Source organism: Accipiter gentilis, chromosome 26, assembly GCF_929443795.1.
Source record: "Accipiter gentilis chromosome 26, bAccGen1.1, whole genome shotgun sequence".
Lineage (NCBI taxonomy): Eukaryota > Metazoa > Chordata > Aves > Accipitriformes > Accipitridae > Astur > Astur gentilis.
Window position 1 is genome coordinate 12,561,066 of NC_064905.1, and position 17,425 is coordinate 12,578,490.

Genomic DNA, 17,425 nt, shown 5'->3' on the forward strand with positions numbered 1-17,425 from the left:
TTTGCACAGCCCCTGAGCCAGAGCAGTAATGCTTTGGCATCTTTTCAGCGTTCTTCTAAAAATAATGATTTGAATGAGCTGGTGTCAGTTGGTCCAGTCCCATGGAAGGTGCTACTGGGTAAAGAAATCACCTATGTCTCGTGATGCCCTGCAAGTGTCCCTGCTCCAGACGATGCTCCCGCTCAGTGGTGCTTGAGGGAACTTTGTTCTTCAGAAACAAAACTCCCTCCTCTTTTTTCTTCTCAAAGAGCTGCAGCTGAGCTGAATCCAAAGCTTCTCCTCATCTTTGCTGCTGCAAGGTGTGAGCAGCTGAAAACTGTATGCAGGTACTATATATAGAACAAGGCATCTTCCAAGGGACTGGCAGTCAAAGAGCTGCGAGCATCTGCCTCTTCCATTCCCCTCTGTTTCTCTCTGTGTCTGTAGAAGGAAGAGGGCATCAGGCATGTTTACCACTCCAGGCTGCTCAGTATGACGTAGCCTTTTCACATGAATGGTAACAGGACATTTCACAGACTACAAAAATTTAAAAACTCAAGCCCAGGAGATGTTCAGGATGGGGGCAAGGCACTGTTTGCAGTGATGCAGCCCAGGCAATGCAAAGCTATCAAGCTTCATAACTTTCATAGAAATCCTTCAATACGCTGCTCAACAAATGCCTGGGTATCTATTAACTACCTCATTCACAGCAGGAAGGCATTCCTGTGCTGTTACTGAATTCTCTCTCTTGGCTCTCATCATGCCATTGGGGGTAATACTGCAGGAAAACCCCAGAATGTAAATATCATGTAGTTTGTGTTCCACTCCTTGAAATGTCACTGTTAATGCACAGTTCACCATAAAACTGTGTGAAATCACAGCACCACTGTTAGTAATTTGTTGAACCCACTGCAAGGTAAATGGTCTTTTTTTCTTGTGTGTCTTACACAAGGTGGATTTTCTTTCCCTTTTGTTCCAAGTACCATTCAGGCCCTCAGTGTTTGGTATTTGAACTCAGATGGGCTCAAACTGAGTAAATAGATTGTGCATCTTCCTATTTCCTTTAATGGCAAAGAGAAAGGACTGCATGGTGCCGCTAAGCAGAGAGGATGTTTGGACTTCTGGTTCAGGCACTAAATCCAGACTGGGAGAAACCAGGATAAATTCTTCTATGATCTGACACAAGACATGAGATCATTCTGTGCTCAAACAAGCTGTTTTAAACACATTTTTATTTTCGGGTACTTCCCCAGCAGTCATGAAGAACGAGAAAAAGAATGACTGTATCAACAATTAGCTGTGACTGAGCTCTGTTTAGAAATTAAAATGAAGTTATGCTTTCCTTTGCTAATCTAGAATTCAGCATCTGGCCACGTCTTTGCAGCTCCAGATCTTGCAATCATTTTTAGATGACCAAATGCACTGGTATAATTCCCAGGTCCTCCTTGCCACATATTCTTCTTCACTTAAAAAAAAAAAAAAAAAAAAAAGGAATACAGGTTTTAAGAGTAGAAGTCACTATTATGACCAACTATTCTGAGTTTTTTGCATAACACAGGTAAAACATCTTTCCTGGTAATTTCAGCTTTGCACAACGACTTCTGATTCATCTAAAGCATAGTTTTACAAGAAGAGTCTCACGTGAAGAGGAACTCTCTGTATCCTTGGCTACATTATTCCAATCCTTTATTACTTTAAAACATTATTTAAAACATTCAACTATTGATTCTTCCTCTGCTAGATTAAAGTGTTATTTACTGTGAGAATTATCTTTCCCAAACAGGCTGTACACTCATCTACTCCCTTTTTGTCTCCATTTAGATAACTGAGTAGATTATGCCATTAGTCTCTTACTACATGGTGCATTTCCCAGAGCTCTGCATATCCCTCTAAGACCTCTTCTGTACTTTTTCATGTTTTCAGCCACAAACCCAGACTACGAAGCACTCCAACAACTCTAGAAACTTGTGCTGTCTTATCCCCTGCGCTACCACACTCACCCCTATCCAGGCAAAAAAGCATTATAGAAACCTAGCAGGTTACAGGAGCTGAAGGCCAGGAATGCAGAAGGACATTTCTATGAGGCTTTGCCCAAGTAAAACATCACAGCTTGTTCAGAGGCTTGTTCATGTCAAATATCCTGCAGTTCAACACAGTCCTTGCAGAAGAGGCTATATACTGGTAAATTTTGATACTGTGTTTGAATAGCTTCTAATGAAGGCATCTCTTCCCCTTTCCCACAATATAAAGGGAGGCTGACTCTTTCCATTCAGCCTGCAATATGAGCTAATATTCCGCCCACCCTGCTATATTTGAGCACAACTTCCTATTTGTATTGTTTTCCCACTAGCCAGAAGCAAAGCGGGGACAGTGTTGCATCTGCCTGGATGTGACGGTGTCACAAATTCAGAGGTACGTAGGCAAAGAGGGGTGTAATGAGGTCTTTCTTCTGGATCAGCACTCCTCAACACTGCAGAGAGGGACCAGTGCAAGAAGCCTTCTAAGATGATCTGGGTAGAGAGGTTAAGGGTGGTATGAATGGCAGACACTAAGATCTCACACTTGCAGGGAATCTATTCAGAAGCATGTTCCGCAATGTGAAATAACCATTGCAGCTGCAATCTTCCTGGGGTTAATTTCCCTTGGAAACATCAGAGCTCTTCAACCTGTGGAAGTCTTAGAGACTATTTGATCTCTCAGGGGCACCTCTACTCAAGTCAGAACAGATTTGTTTCATATATGAGTGCTTTTCTTTGAATTAAATGAGCTTTTCTGTTACTAAAGATGCAAGATATTTTTCCGGGACAAATAATGTGGTTTTTAAACATGATTTCTGCAAATCTACTTTCAAGGTGCAGATTTCTACAGAGCATTTTGCCAGTGTTCTTAGTGCTATGCAAATTTAAAAATAGCTTCTGAAAAAAAAAGGCATTCTTACTGAAATGCAAGCTTGCAATAAAATCATGAGAAGTACAATTTTGTTTGTTTGTTTAAAATGTTATTAGTAAAACATATAGGAAAATGTCTTTTACCAGTGGTACTCTTCCATCCAACCAACAGTTAAAAGCATCCCTGACCATGCTTGGCTAAACACCTTACCTATCACTATTTTTGGATAGGACTTGCCCTTTTGATTTCTTCACACATTTCCATTAAAGGCTGCTACCCTTTTGCAAGTCTGCAGCCCTTCATGAGAAGGCTACAAGAAGCCTCTCAGTGCAATGAGTCAGTGGTTGTAATCCATAGCCAGCATTCCTTTTGAGGATAAAGATTTTACTCTGCATTTTAGCAAGATAATTACTTGACCCTATCAGACCATTTTTGGTCTCAGCCTTTTGGCCACTGATAACACTTTTCATCTTCAACTTTGATACTCTTGACTCAATCCAAAACCTTCAGTGACTCAATTATAACTTTAGAAATATGAATTTCCAGTTCAGGGAGCCAGGCAGAAATCTCCTTTTCTGGAAAAAGACTCTGATCTATCACCATTTTAATCCTGAGTGATGAGGTTTTGAATTCTTACAGAGGAAAAAACTTGGGAAAATAATTAGATACTCAAGAACTGGAAATAAGATAGACTTGGGAAAACACTGCCAACTGCCATCAGTGATAGAGGAGTTGCCTATTGTGCAGGGTAGCTTTCACAAGATAAGCGACCCTGAGGAACTGCTCCTCCACCTTCTGTAAAAACACCTGAAGACCACAGACATGGAGATCATCTGAAGTTCAATTTAATTTAAGAATCTCACAACTCAGCAAATGTCCCTCATGCAGACAAATTATTGTCATAATCTCTACTAATCCTATCTCCCTTTGCCATCCTTTGGCTTTTCATTTTCTTAAGATGGATCCTGTCATCACTTTTGCTCAGTATAATAGCTGGTGGATGCACCTATATGATTTAAATAGGGTTTAAAAGAGAATGAACTCTGCTCTGGGCAAAATTCAATTCTTCTGTTGTAGCCCTGAAACCTCAGATTCCATCATAAGCAGATACTTAGGAAAATAATCCTAATATTATTAATAAGTATTATATTATCTTGTATTCCATTATACTAGAAGAAGAGTTCTTTCCATCCTTTCTCCTTTTCTACCCTCTTTAATGAAATCTCTTAGCTTGTGCATCCAAAAATCTCAGGGTGGTCTCATACGTTTTATTCTGTTTGTTTAATCTTTAGAGACTTAAGTCTTTGGATATCACTTACTCAGAAGACACTGAAAACCCCAAATGTCAACAGATCTGAAAATTTAGAAGATTTACTTTAACTTTACTTAACAGTATTTAAGTTAACAACGACATTTTCATTTTTTGTTGCTGCCCTTAATACAACAATTTGCCTTTAAGTTGCTCAGCCAGAGTGATGGAAGACAGGAATATTAAAAAATGCAGTAAGAGAGTTTTCAGATTGGCTGTAGATTCAGTTGAAACTGAAGAATTGATTTGATACTTGTTAACAGTAGGTGATCACATTGCAGTATAATGCTATTGACACATTTATCCAAGCTGGTTTTGTTAGCTTTTAACAAAATTATGGTTGATATTTGAACATGATAATTAATCTAACAATACTGACATTATTTGGGGCAAAGTTATATTAAGAAGTGTTGTTTTCACAAGGTCTCAGATGCATGGAAAACAAAACCAGCTTTTGGATATGCCTCTCATCGCCCTTAATTCTCAAGGTCCCAGTGTCCCGAGGCTCTGAATATGTTACAACACTAGCCTACATCATCATAAATCAAAAATGTTCCAACCAGCTCCTTTAAAAATTAAAAGAATGAAAGAAATATAAAATTGCTATGACTCAGAATCCTTGCAACTTCCTATTCAGAGTCAGCTACACACAAAAGCAATGTCAAATGATCCTTTCAGATAATTTCTGGTCCATTTGAAGAGGTAAGACTGGAGTTTTCCAAAAGATGACAGTTTTCCTGAGTTTCTCAAACCAATGAACCTAAATATTCCAAGGTAAATTAGGGAAAATTGCCAAACTAGGTTCCATTAGACTGTAATTCCAGTAGAATCATATCAGTTCATATCAAGGGAGGTTCTCCAACATTTCTTTTTTTTTTTTTTTTTTTTGTTAGTAGTGTTTTGCATTTTTTTAGTCTCATCAGAGGATGAAATCTACTCTTGCAGGATTAAAATTCCCTGGAATAATCTGTATATTTTGGTAAGCGCCTGACTACCCTTCGTGCATTCATGACCTGCATTGCTCATAAAAGCTTGAAAGGTGTTTTATTGCTATCTTTATGTTGTAAAGCTGCCTGTAACCTTGGGGCTTCTTACAATGTGTTGTTAAAGACACTTTGCAATCACTAGACTTCTTACAACAGGTTCATTGGTTGTAAACACCGGCCTGGTTGTTATTGGTTGGATTTTTTTCATGTGATTGCTCGTTAATAAGTCCTAGAGATTCAGAGAGGTGTTACCTGGACTTTCCTTAAATGGATTCCAGGTAGTTTACTGTATATTATACTCAATAATATAAATTATTATACTCAATAATATCTGGCAAAATTAACTTATGTACATTTCCAACTCTGTTCTGAGATACAATAACTGTGACAGCCTGCAGGCATCCTAGTATTATTATTATTATTATTGTTATTATTGTTGTTGTTGTTATTTGGTGGTGGTGGTATTTTCATTTGATGGATTATATTTTGTCATGGCTCACTTCCTTTAACAACGCTTAGTTTCTGTCTAATGTTCCATATTCACATGGTTAACAAGTACAATTATATATGCTAGTCTTTCTTTGCCCAGAGCCCTAGCAAATATTGAGATTAATTTAATAAAAATAATTAAAAAATAGTCCCTTGTCCAATATGAAAATGAGCAAAATATAGACCAGAGGGTGGAAAACAACAAAAGATTTAATTAAACCTTTACAAAACTTCAGAAGCAATTTTCAACTCTTTCAAGTGTTTTTTTTTTTTTTTTTTACAGCAAAGATGTTAGCTGCTGTTCTAACTAGAAGATAATATTTGGGGGGGGGGGGGGCTGTTAATAGGTATGTAAAGCAAGAACTGGGATTGCTGCATCCTGTAGCTATTTTCTTACAGACTTTCAGACAGCTGAGCAAGACAACTTCAAGTATATCTGTCTAATATAAACTATGGCTCTCTAGCAGTCACTTCAGAATTTCTTTTCCAGACAAAGTAGCAGCAGCCACAAGTAAGTTTACGTAAAAGAACCAGGCACAGAGGAGAGGCAGATTTCTGCTTGGAATAAGTTTCTATTAAAAGACAGGTTTTATCTGGTTCTTACACTTCATTAATGTCTCCTGCTCTTTTCTGCTGTAGCTTCCCACATCCTTATCCTCACCTCAGCCCTATGTCCTAAAAACACCACAGGTCTTTTCACTTCCAAAATCTAGCCCTGCCACAGTGCTTCTCATTCAGCAGCAATTTTGAAGATCACAATATCATTCAGAAACCAAACAAGAAGGAAAAATACTCCAAGAGAAGGGGAACCTCATTTTTTTCCCCTTTTGTTGCTGAAACACATGAGAATGGAAATGCATGTGCTAGTCTCCTCTAGCACAAAAGCATCTTTGTCTCGGCTTCCCCGATACTGTTCTGTCACTCAGCAAAAACAACGCCATAAATTACTCCATGCTGATTTAATAAAGTGACCTGGCTTATAGCCCAGCAAAGCAGATGGCATTATAGATTATAGGCTAATGCCTTGAGCAAGGCCCAATAAAGAAAGATTTTCAGAAAAGAACTCGAAAGAAGAAAAATGGCTGCACCCAGTATCTGTAATATCTTTCTTAGATGGCAGGATTGATAGTCATGACAGAAAATGATTATATGTCTCAAAGAGCAAAATATTAAATGCCATTATAAAATGCCTTGCACACCAGGAGAATTTATTCCCCCAGGCATAAAGCCTGAAGCCCCTGAGCTGTTTTGGAGAGCAAGTGGTGTCCCCATGGAGGAGGCAGCACACTCACCACAGGGTGCTGGTCGCCACAGGACAGCAGAGGCACACTTCTGACCTTGCAGTGGGAGACACTGATTTAAGCTGCACAAGGAAAACCAACATGAGCATTTTACCTTGTAGGATCTTTGGGTTAGCAGTCTCTTTTCCCATCTGCACCAGAACCAAGGTGTTTCCACCATTTCATGGCTTTAGTTCACTTCTGTTAGTTGGCCAGAGTTATGACCATATTGATATTGCAAGTAGGAATCTCATTGTCTGCTGCTCTCATGCAGTATCTGATGGCAGTATCTACATTTTGCACTAATTTAAGAGAGTCAGTATGTGGAGGAAGAGTGCCAGATTGCTTGCTGACATCAAAAGCGAGTTGTATTTTACCATCCTAACAAACAACAAGGGACTGGAGGGTCTGTAGCTACTCAAAGTGGGTCAGAACTTTGGTCCTACATCTCATACAGAAATCAGGAGACACAGGCACTGAGCTGCTGTGACCTCTTAAGTGATTACAATCATAATCCATTGTGTACTTATTTGTAACAGATCCATTTCTGTAAGCAGTTGAGTTTAATTGGGCCACAGCTGGTGTTGGCTAAGTACATGGAAAGCAGGGGGGTGAGGGGAATGGGTTTATTGACTCAACAGCTCTCTTTAAAGTGAGGTTTTACTGTTCAATGTTATCTACCTTAATTCTTTTAGCTCATGAACATTTACACAGGGCTGCTGGCCTTCAGAACAGGAATTACAGTGTGGGAATCTTTATATACAACTCTGAGGCAGTCTGGAAAAAGTCAGCTCTTCCCACCACATGGATTGGTGCTTCCAGATCAACTATGTGGTACTTTGGCACAAATCCTTGTACAGAGCCCTCCCCAGCATTTGAACCACAGGTCTATAGCTGCCTACTGGTCCTTCCCTAGCAACTAACCCTCTTTCAGGCCCTGCCGGGGCAGCTGGTTAAAAAACAGACCACCTGCTTTTTTTGGTGGTGGCTGAAGAAGGGATGGCATGTCTAGATTTTGCGATTAGCACCAGAACCACCCCCCTGTCTTCAGCACCTTCTGCCTCCAGACCTGGACAGGGAAGACTCTACTCAGACACACAATATCCTCTGCAACCTCCATCCACGAACTTGAGGATGGAAACACAGAGGGGCAGAGCCTAAAGTTTTCAGAGCCGTTTATTCAAGTACTGTGGTAAACCGCTGATGGCTTCAAAGATCTTTCAATTTTTTTTATTTTATGGTCTCTGTCTGGTGCAGTTTGGTGTGGGAGGTTAACTGAGAGAGAGGCTGTCCCATCCAAGAGCTCAAAATCAGTGCCCCAGCAAAGGTAAGGACACTGAACAAGAAAGAAGTCAGGCTCCAATTTTTAACTGCCTCTCCTTTTCTTCCTTTCTTCTTCCCTTTGTAATGTGATTATTTTCTCCTACCAATAGAAGCTAGTCTTTATCCTTGGCTCTTTCCTTCCCTACAGCTCATACACCTGTTGCTCTCAAGATTCACAACTGCAACCACCAATGCCCAAGAGGAGTTGGGGCATGCACATGATTGCACAGAAAACATCTATAAGGACATGTTCCCAGCCCTCCATTCATCTCCTTTGGCAAGGAAATTCTCAGCTGAATTCAAAGAAATGAGGCAGTACTCCAGCAAACAATCTGCTTTATGTCTGCTGTCTCACAGGGTGTGCATGAGGACACGAGGAGTGGGGAGAAATGCTAAGTAAGCAGAAAGAAAAGCCAGCATAGAGTATGGCCCCATCCCACAATACACTGTGATGAATTCCAGTCTTCATGATACCACTCTGTGAATTTGGTGTCATGTCATATCTGTGATCCATTTTGACCATGCTTAGCCTGCAGATCAATCTGAGCATCTTCATCACTCTGTTGTATACTGAGCCTAGATCAGGACTTACAGATCACAGTGAATATCTCAGTTATACATATATGGCTCCCCTCTGCAGCAATCCACTTTATGGTGATTCCTTGCCTTTTGCAGCTGATCTTCTGAGAAAGACTGCAGGTGGTAATTTCAGACTTTCTGTAGTGGCAAATCCTTCTCCGTGCTGATTTTCAGCTGTGGATCTGGTGGGCAGTGCCTGCAGCAATGCCGGCAGCAAAGGTCGCATACCTCTGTAGCTCAGAAATGACCCTACAGTGGATGTCAGAAAGACAAAGGTCTGGGAAATAACTGCCTGCTAAGGTAGGCAATTGCCACAGCTTTATCTGATGATTCATTTATCAGACACTAAAAATTAATCTGCTGAGATAATAAAACTCCACAGCAAAGCTTTTACATTGGTGAATGCTTAGTTAACACATGGATGCCACCAGAACTGCTCGTGTAGATGCTTGACAGCCTTTGGTGTGCCTCTTAACAGTAGCTCATAGGATATCAGGTTAAAATCCAGATATTTCTTCTTGTTCCCTAGTAAAGCTGGATGGTGAATATAAAACCAGCCAATGCACAGTCACTCTGAACTGCTCCTTCCCTTTTCTTTTGCTCACAGTCCTCCTATGAGCTTTCTGTGAAAATCCTAACTAAATAAGATTAATTACTCTGCTGTAAAGACATTCCCTTTCAAAATCACTAGTGAGTGAGCCTTGCTCCACTTCAGCGTGCCTTCCCCTCTCTGCCTTGTTCATCACCTTGAGTTAATGCTTCACTGAACAGCTGTAGACCGCATCCTCTCAGAAGTCAGCTTTTGCATCCCCACCAAGCCTCCTGAGTGCCTATGAGCTAGCGGAAAAAACTCTCATTAACTGGGGGTGGCAGTCCTGTACCTTCTCCACGGCAGTGTGTCATCTTTTTTTGTAAATGGAAGGGGTACACAGAATCCCAGATTTGGCCTCATGAGTTGAATTGCAGAACAACTCTGCTCTTTTTTCAAATGCAGTAATTTTAATCCCTCAATTTCTCTGACTTCTGCAGCTCAAAAGCACTTTAGGGAAAATGCTGGAAATGGAAAACAAAAAAAACAAGGGCACCTGTAACAGCCTTCATCTGAAGGATGTTTGTAAGGACCAGGACTGATTCACAGCACACAGCACCCTGTAAGCATCAGCAGCATATGGGTATCTGATACCTTTGTGTATCCTCTGAAATCTATGACTCATCTGATGAGATACAAAAGGTTATATATCCATTTTCAAGATAGAGAAGGTGGGGCGCAAGGACCTCATCCTTCCTTTAATTTCCTGACTGAGCAGCACAAGCAGAAAGAGCACTAGGACAAGAGGACTCCCCACCTCCTGTGCTGGCCACCAGGAATTTGGGGCTGATGAACCATCCAGCTTTGTGAAATGCACGGGTATGTTGTCAAAGGAATAACCTACCCTAGGGTCATGTTAGGAATTGTCTGAAGATGTACAAAGTTAGAAAGAGAAGAATGTCTGAGTGTGACTCAGGAGAGGCAGGGCAGCCACTGGCCAAACCAAGGACCCAAGTGAATCCCCCACCTGCCGGGCAGCAAACTGGGGCTGTGCTTGGTAAAGAGCCAGACCAGAAATGAGCTGTGTGAGAGCCTCAGAATGAACAGTCATCATCTAGTTAGCTCTGTTTTAGGTAAGAGAGCAAGGAAAATAATCTGAACTATTCATAGTTTCAGCTAGCATCTCATGAAGCTACCATTTAAAATAAAAACTTTTTTTTTCCAGTGGAAGTCTGTTATAGTACTAAGATGCTGTGGAAAATAGAGACAATTTTGAATCTACAACAGGCATAAATGCTCTGATTTCCACCATTAGGAATGTCATTACAAGCATTTCATCTGCTGTTAAGAATGTGTGATACATCACTGCATAAACACTCAGGAAATAAACATAGTTCAAGGGCTTACACTGGGAGTAGTTCAATTATTAAAACACAGTAGTGTTATTATGCCACAAACAGCCATTGATGTGTCTAAAGGAGACAGCTTACTGGCATTATCTGTGCTCAAGACTTCTGAAATAAATCTTATTTGGAGCATGTCATAATAGCAGTGGTTTGTAATACAACGTAGCTCTGTGTGTGTGCGTGTGTGGGAACTCTCATTTCCTTAAGTGTCACTGTTGTATGTAAGGAAAAAATTTATTTGTTAACACTTACGAATTTTTATTAAAAAAAATTCAATTAATATTTCACAAAGGAAGTGTTGCTCATACTCTTATTAATTAAGAAAAGGAATAATGTTGCCCTCTGAATGTTTTTTGACATACCAATACCGGGGAAAGTCAGTGCAGTGGGTTTAATTCTGCCCTTGCATGCAAAGCTAGTGGGTGGAAAAAGTGAGTCCCATTGGGCCAAACAATTATTTAAATGATGTCATATCACATCCAACACAAGTGAGTCAGGTAATAGGCCAAACTCAGATCTCACTGAAGGCAGTGGGAGCAAGGGGAAAGTAGTAAGTCTCATATTAGTATTGCATTCAGTGGGTGTAACTAGGGAGGCAGAAGAGAATTGACTCCCACTGTGTCTTTCACCTTAATTTATACCTTCCTGGTACTTTCTTTTTTATGTACTTCAGGGGGTCATTTTATAGAATATCTAAAAAAATTTCTTAGTTCTCCTGTGACTAAATTACACAGTGGCTGCAGATGCCAGTTTCTCTTCCACCAATGAAAATAAGTAGTTTTTACAAAATTTAATGATCTTGCGTGGCTTAAAAATGTGCAAGAGATTAAAATTAATCTTGATATTCCGAAGAAAATTCAAGCAATTATACACTCAACATGAAGTCAAAGTGTAGGAATTATGTTGTTTCTCATTTTGTTTTAACTTAGGCCAGGTTCCCTGTACGGTTCAGCACACAGTCCCACACTTGCAGGAGGCAATGCACTGGAGGGCACAACAAGCCAAGTCCTGGAGAAAAGTGGACCCTTTCTTCAGTGATACTGCTGGTTTTAGGCAGTTTAACCTAATCAAGAAACTCCCTAGGTAAATTATTTCTAATAACCTATGAATAATAGAAATGGAAGCAGTAATAAGCTTTCTAGGTCCTCTTAGTCTTTCCTCATAGATTTGAAATTATTAGTAAAGAGGTTTCCTTCTGATTTTTTTATAACTCCAGTGCATGCTGGAGTCCTCAGAGTCCTCCTGAATATTTCAGACAGTTCAATAACAATGGATAACACATCATGCCATTTTAATTAAGCTTGATGTACACCAACCTTGAAATTAGATCAGAATGTCTATTTACTGACCATGTTGTAGCTAAATTCAAAAACTGATTTTCACTAGTTAGACTGGAAATGCCGGTGAGCAACTCCACCTAATTTCAGTTGGTCACTGGAGATAGTGGGGCCCTTAAGAGAGTAATATGTGTGCTTATCTTAAGTGGGAAAAGATTTTTAAATATTGCTATTTAACTAGCACATGGAGGGAAAACTTTGGTAACTTGATGTTGCATGCAGAGAATGTCAATAAAAAAAATCTATTTTTAGTGCCTATCATTTGGACACTCAAATCATTTCACTAGTATTGAGTTTCTCAGTTGCGCTGTGACACTCACGGAAGTCTTATCTCCAGTTTTCTACTGGGAAAACTGAGGCACCAAATAATTGAATAACTTGTCAAGATCAAATGGAAAGACTTTCTTGTTGCAGAATATTGAAGGGGTTTTAGTTTTTCTCTTTATCACGATGTCAGACCTCAGATTTTATGACTGAATATTCCTCTCTGCCATTGTAAATGCGGGTTAAGGCCACTGATATCTATGAGAGTCATCAATTTAAATCTTGGGCAAACAAGATCACAGTCAGCCTTTAATCTCTTAGTTCTTTTATATAATACAGGGTATATTTCTGCAGTCTGCTGTCTTTGTCTTAGCTGGGATATTATAAAACACAGCAAATGCCATTCCCTTTTCAAATGGACATTAGTTGTTTTTACTGAGTGATTTTATCTTACTCCTGTTACATGTTGTGCTACACTGTTTTCAGGAAGAACAGAAGGTAGAAAGCACTGATTCTTCCTTGTTTCAATCACATTTCACAGTAAAAACTACCAGGAATAGAAATTCACAAACACCTTATTTTTCTCCCAGTTAAGCTCTTGCCATAGTTGTTGCACAGTTGTCAGTGGAGCTGCTCTTGATATACAGCAGTCTGAGCAGCAAGGAGACCCAGTGTGTACATAAAAAGGCTATTTATTCAAAATTTGCTTATGGACCCTTTCCCATATTCCTCTTCAGTTTTCATCTGGGTCTTCATCTCTCTTATAAGTACACCTCAGTAGCATTATAGCTTTATGTTATACATGTAAGTGCTTCAGCTCAGGAAAGGGAGCAATTTGGGGTTGCTATAAATCAGACAGAAGGTTCATAGGCAGACCTCTGTGGGACAAGATAATATACAGAATGCGACAAATAAGGACAGAGCTGCTCTGCTATCACATGACTGTGTATGAAGGTTGAAATGTATTGAAAAAAAATTGTGTACACAAACAAACCTGGTTTTGGTATTTGCAACAAATTTCTCTTGTGCAGTCAGCTTTTTTAAGAAGAAAAATGCCTTTTATTTCTTTGTGCCAACTGTTCTTCTTTGTTGGCAACACTTAGAGCCAATCCACAAGCTGTTAACTTGTTGTTCATGTCCCAAAATGTGGTTTTCCCACATGGAGGACCTCATTTTTTAGTGGATCTTCATGATGAGTATTGCATCTACATATGAAGAAGACAGGGACTCCAAGTGAATAAATGAGTTACCTCCCCTCATGATGAAACACATGGAGGAGAACTCACTCATGCTTGACTAAAGTGGAATCAATGTAGTCAATTCAGCAGGAAGTGACCCTGGCATGGGGTTTTCTTAAGCCTCTGTCCTGAGCTTTTAGACACAAATCTTAATATATGAAAAACAGGATGATAAATCCAGGACCACAGAATCAAGGAGTGAAACTTTTCTTGAAACGTGGCCTTGTCCGCTGAGTAACAGATTGAACTAAGGTATCTTCTGGAGGACAATTTGGACCCAAACCAGCATGTACTGCAGACTCAGACTTCCTGAGAAGATGAACATTGGAAGAAAGTTAATCAATCTTCATGTCCAAACACAGTCCAAAGCAATTACCCCAAAATCACAGAACACCAATACAGTACTAATTGAGCTGTTGAAGTTTTCAAATGTAACATTGCCTTAGAGTGGTGTAAGTTCAGTTTGAGGCTCAGTTTCCTTTACAAGCATCAGGGGTCAGAGACGTTGATTTGGCAGCGTGTTATTCTTTTACTGTTTACTGATCTGTGATTTCTTTTATATTCGCTATTTCTCACAGTCTCTCTGGTATCCTTCAAGAGGTGAAAGCCTCAATGATTCATCATTGCCTAGAGAGAGACACTACACAGAAACAACAAAATTCCCGTTACCTTCCAATGCCTTGGTTCACTTTCTCCATAATGTATCCATTCCGGTTCACAGTTTAGATTGCTAAATCTCTGTAGTTTTTGAAATACTGGTATAAGAATTTGGCAATTTTAATGAAGAATGGTCAAAGAGACAAATAATTAGGTTCTAGGGGAAAAAAAAATTTCATTAATAAAGGTCAAGCTAAGCAATTAGTTTTATATAAAAGAAAACTTCCTCCAGGACGCTCTCTAAACAAAATTTTAAAGTTTGTTTCAAAACAGCAATTTTCTCATTTAGAAAATTAGCTCCACTGTGGTCCTCTTCATGGGCTGCAGGGAAATAGCTGCTCTACTGTGATCTCTCCCATGGACCGCAGGTAAATAGCTGCTCCACCATGGTGCTCTCCATGGGCTGCAGGGCACTATCTGCTCAGGCTCCTGGAGCACCCTGCCGTCCTCCTTCTCTGTCCTTCTTGTCTGCAGGGCTGTTTCTCAGAAGTTCTTCATACCTTCTCAATACTATGCAGCACCTTCCATTTCTTAAATACGTTTTTGCAGAAGTGCCACCAGCTTAACTAATGGGCTCAGCTATGTCCTGCAGTGGGACTGTAGCACGGAAGTCTGGGAACAGTTGTATCCATTACAGAGCTCCCCGTGAGCTCTTCTCATACAGCTCTGTCTGCAACTCCTTGCTGGACGCATTTTGCCACAGACACACAATATAGAGGATTAGGGACCCAACTATATTTTCACACACCCAGAAGCCCTTAAGATTGAGAATTCTTACAGAGAATGATCACTACAGGCCAGATTACACCTATGCCAGCTAACAGTGCTGCCTACAGTTCAAAACCAGAACTCCGCACCCTCTTTTGTAGCACAATAAAGTTTGAATGGCATAAAAGTTGGAATCACTAGTGCTTTCCGCAGCCGCCAGCGGCCGTTACACCGCCTTTACATCTCCCACCGTTGCTCTCGGCCCCTCCCAAGCCTCGTCAGCCACCCTGACACAGCTGCCGGCTCCCGGCGACTCTCTCTGCGTCCCTGCCTTTTCCCCGGTTCAGCAAACCCCCCTGCACACCGTGATCCTCCGCTCTGCTGCGGAACGTGCCAGCGCGGAGCCGATCGCCTCCGCGAGTAACGGACCGCTAGTGGCCGTTACGCCACCTTTAAATCTCCCGCCCTCTCTCCTGGGCCCACCCAAATCTCCTCAGACGCTCTCCCTGGCAATAAAAAAGGAAAGGAAAGGAAACAAAAGGCAGAGGAGAGGAGGTCTGTGACACGGGTCTGGAGCCCGTGACACCACGGCACGTGTCACAATGTCTGGGGCTGTCACCAGGGGCCCCAGCGGGCAGGGCTGCCGCAGTGCAGCCTGTGCCACCGGTGAGTGCGCATGCAGAGGGAAGGCTGGGCTGGACGAGGGCCGGGGCAAAGACGCCGGTCCCTTGCAGCCGTCTCACCCGGGAGCGAGGGTCCAGTCGCTCAGGGGAGCACCTTGGGCAGGGCACGGTGCCCCCGCTGCGGACGGGTGCCTCCCAGCTCCCTCCCACCCTCTCCTGCCTTTCCCCAGGTCCCTGCCGATCCCACACCTGCTCCCCCCACTGCCAGCTCCCTCCTGCCCACCCCCACTGAGACCCCTTCCCTTTCTTCTCCTGCAGGCCATGGCTGTCACTGCCTTCCTCATCCCAGCTCTGCTGGGCATTGTCCAGAACATACTGCGGCTGGGGGAAGTCCTGCATGTGGCCACACACAAGCTCATGCAGCAGCTCGCACAGCAGCTGAGCTGGAAGATGAGTCAGCTGCTGCGGGATATGGAGCAGACCCTGGAGCAGATCGGGGTGGTCAGGAAAGTCCTGCTCCTCGCTACCTTCCAACAATGGTGCTTCTGGGCCTCTGCTCTTGGGGCAGGAGTCGTGCTCCTGCTCCTGTGCCTCTGCTGGAGAACCAGAAAAAGGAGCCGTGAGCCAGGAAGCACCTGCAAGCAGGGCAGCCCTGGAGGTGAAGGCGAGGAGGAGGAGGAGGAGGAAGAGGAGGGAGAGGTAGAAGAAGATGACGATGATGATGACGACGACGCTGGTGACACAGGGGATCTCGGCAGATGTGTGGTCGATCACAGCCAGTGGCCAGCGCCGTACATGGCTGACACGTGCAAGCTGGTGGAGGAGCTGGTAGACGAGCTTCTGAGCGCCTGCCGAAGACTCTCGGGGAATAGCTTCAAGCCACGGCTGCAGCCAGCCATTGGGGTGGGCTGTGTCTATGAAGCGTGGACTGCCCGGGAGAACAATGTCCTCTACCGCCTGCTCGTGCCCCTGCAGCCTCCACCCGGGCACGCCTTCTGCTTGGAGCCGGCCACCGCAAAGGAGATGCTGACCAGCGACTCCTGCCTCCGTGTCCAGCTACGGTGCATGTGCATGAGGGAGTGGCTGGTGGAGGACGTACTATGCTTCCTCCACCACAGTGAGGATGAGCTGAAAAGGCAAGACCCCAGCCTCCTCAGCACCCTTTGCGCCAATTCGTACTTAGACGTTCAGAAAACCGCCTCCTGGTTCCAGATGCTGGTGAAAAACGCCTGGGAGCTTATGCCCCAGTCACACCACTGCCAGCTGACAGTGCTGCCTACTGCACGCTCCTGCAAGATCAGGCTGACAAACGGACAGGAAACCCTGTCCATTCAGATGATTTTTGGGGTGCCGCTGGACGACGACGGCAACTCCTTCCTGAGCCTTGAGTAGGCAGAGGCCAGCTCTACCCTCAGCACAGCGTGGCAGGAGAGCTGTGATGTGGCCGAGATGCCGTGCATCAGGCACGGCCAGCACAACGTCTTCCTCCCCAAGATGCTGTGCTCCAAAGTGGTTTTGCTGTCCCGTACTAGTCGTTGTGAAGTGCTGTTAGCTTCCCCTTGGATCCGTCCTGGGTCTGTGAGAGCTGTGCTTGAGCTCCCACCAGAGCTGCTCCAAAACCAGGACTCCGCACCCTCTTTTGTAGCACAATAAAGTTTGAATGGCATAAAAGTTGGAATCACTAGTGCTTTCCGCAGCCGCCAGCGGCCGTTACACCGCCTTTACATCTCCCACCGTTGCTCTCGGCCCCTCCCAAGCCTCGTCAGCCACCCTGACACAGCTGCCGGCTCCCGGCGACTCTCTCTGCGTCCCTGCCTTTTCCCCGGTTC

At 42.8% G+C, this 17,425-nt stretch overlaps 1 protein-coding gene across 1 annotated transcript; it reads left to right on the top strand.

Moving 5' to 3' along the window:
- The first annotated feature begins 15,917 nt into the window (after positions 1-15,917).
- Positions 15,918-16,988, top strand: LOC126051086 (inositol 1,4,5-trisphosphate receptor-interacting protein-like 1). Its single transcript, XM_049829814.1, has one exon. The coding sequence runs from the start codon at positions 15,918-15,920 to the stop codon at positions 16,986-16,988; it is 1,071 nt and encodes a 356-aa protein (XP_049685771.1).
- The last annotated feature ends 437 nt before the right edge of the window (positions 16,989-17,425 follow it).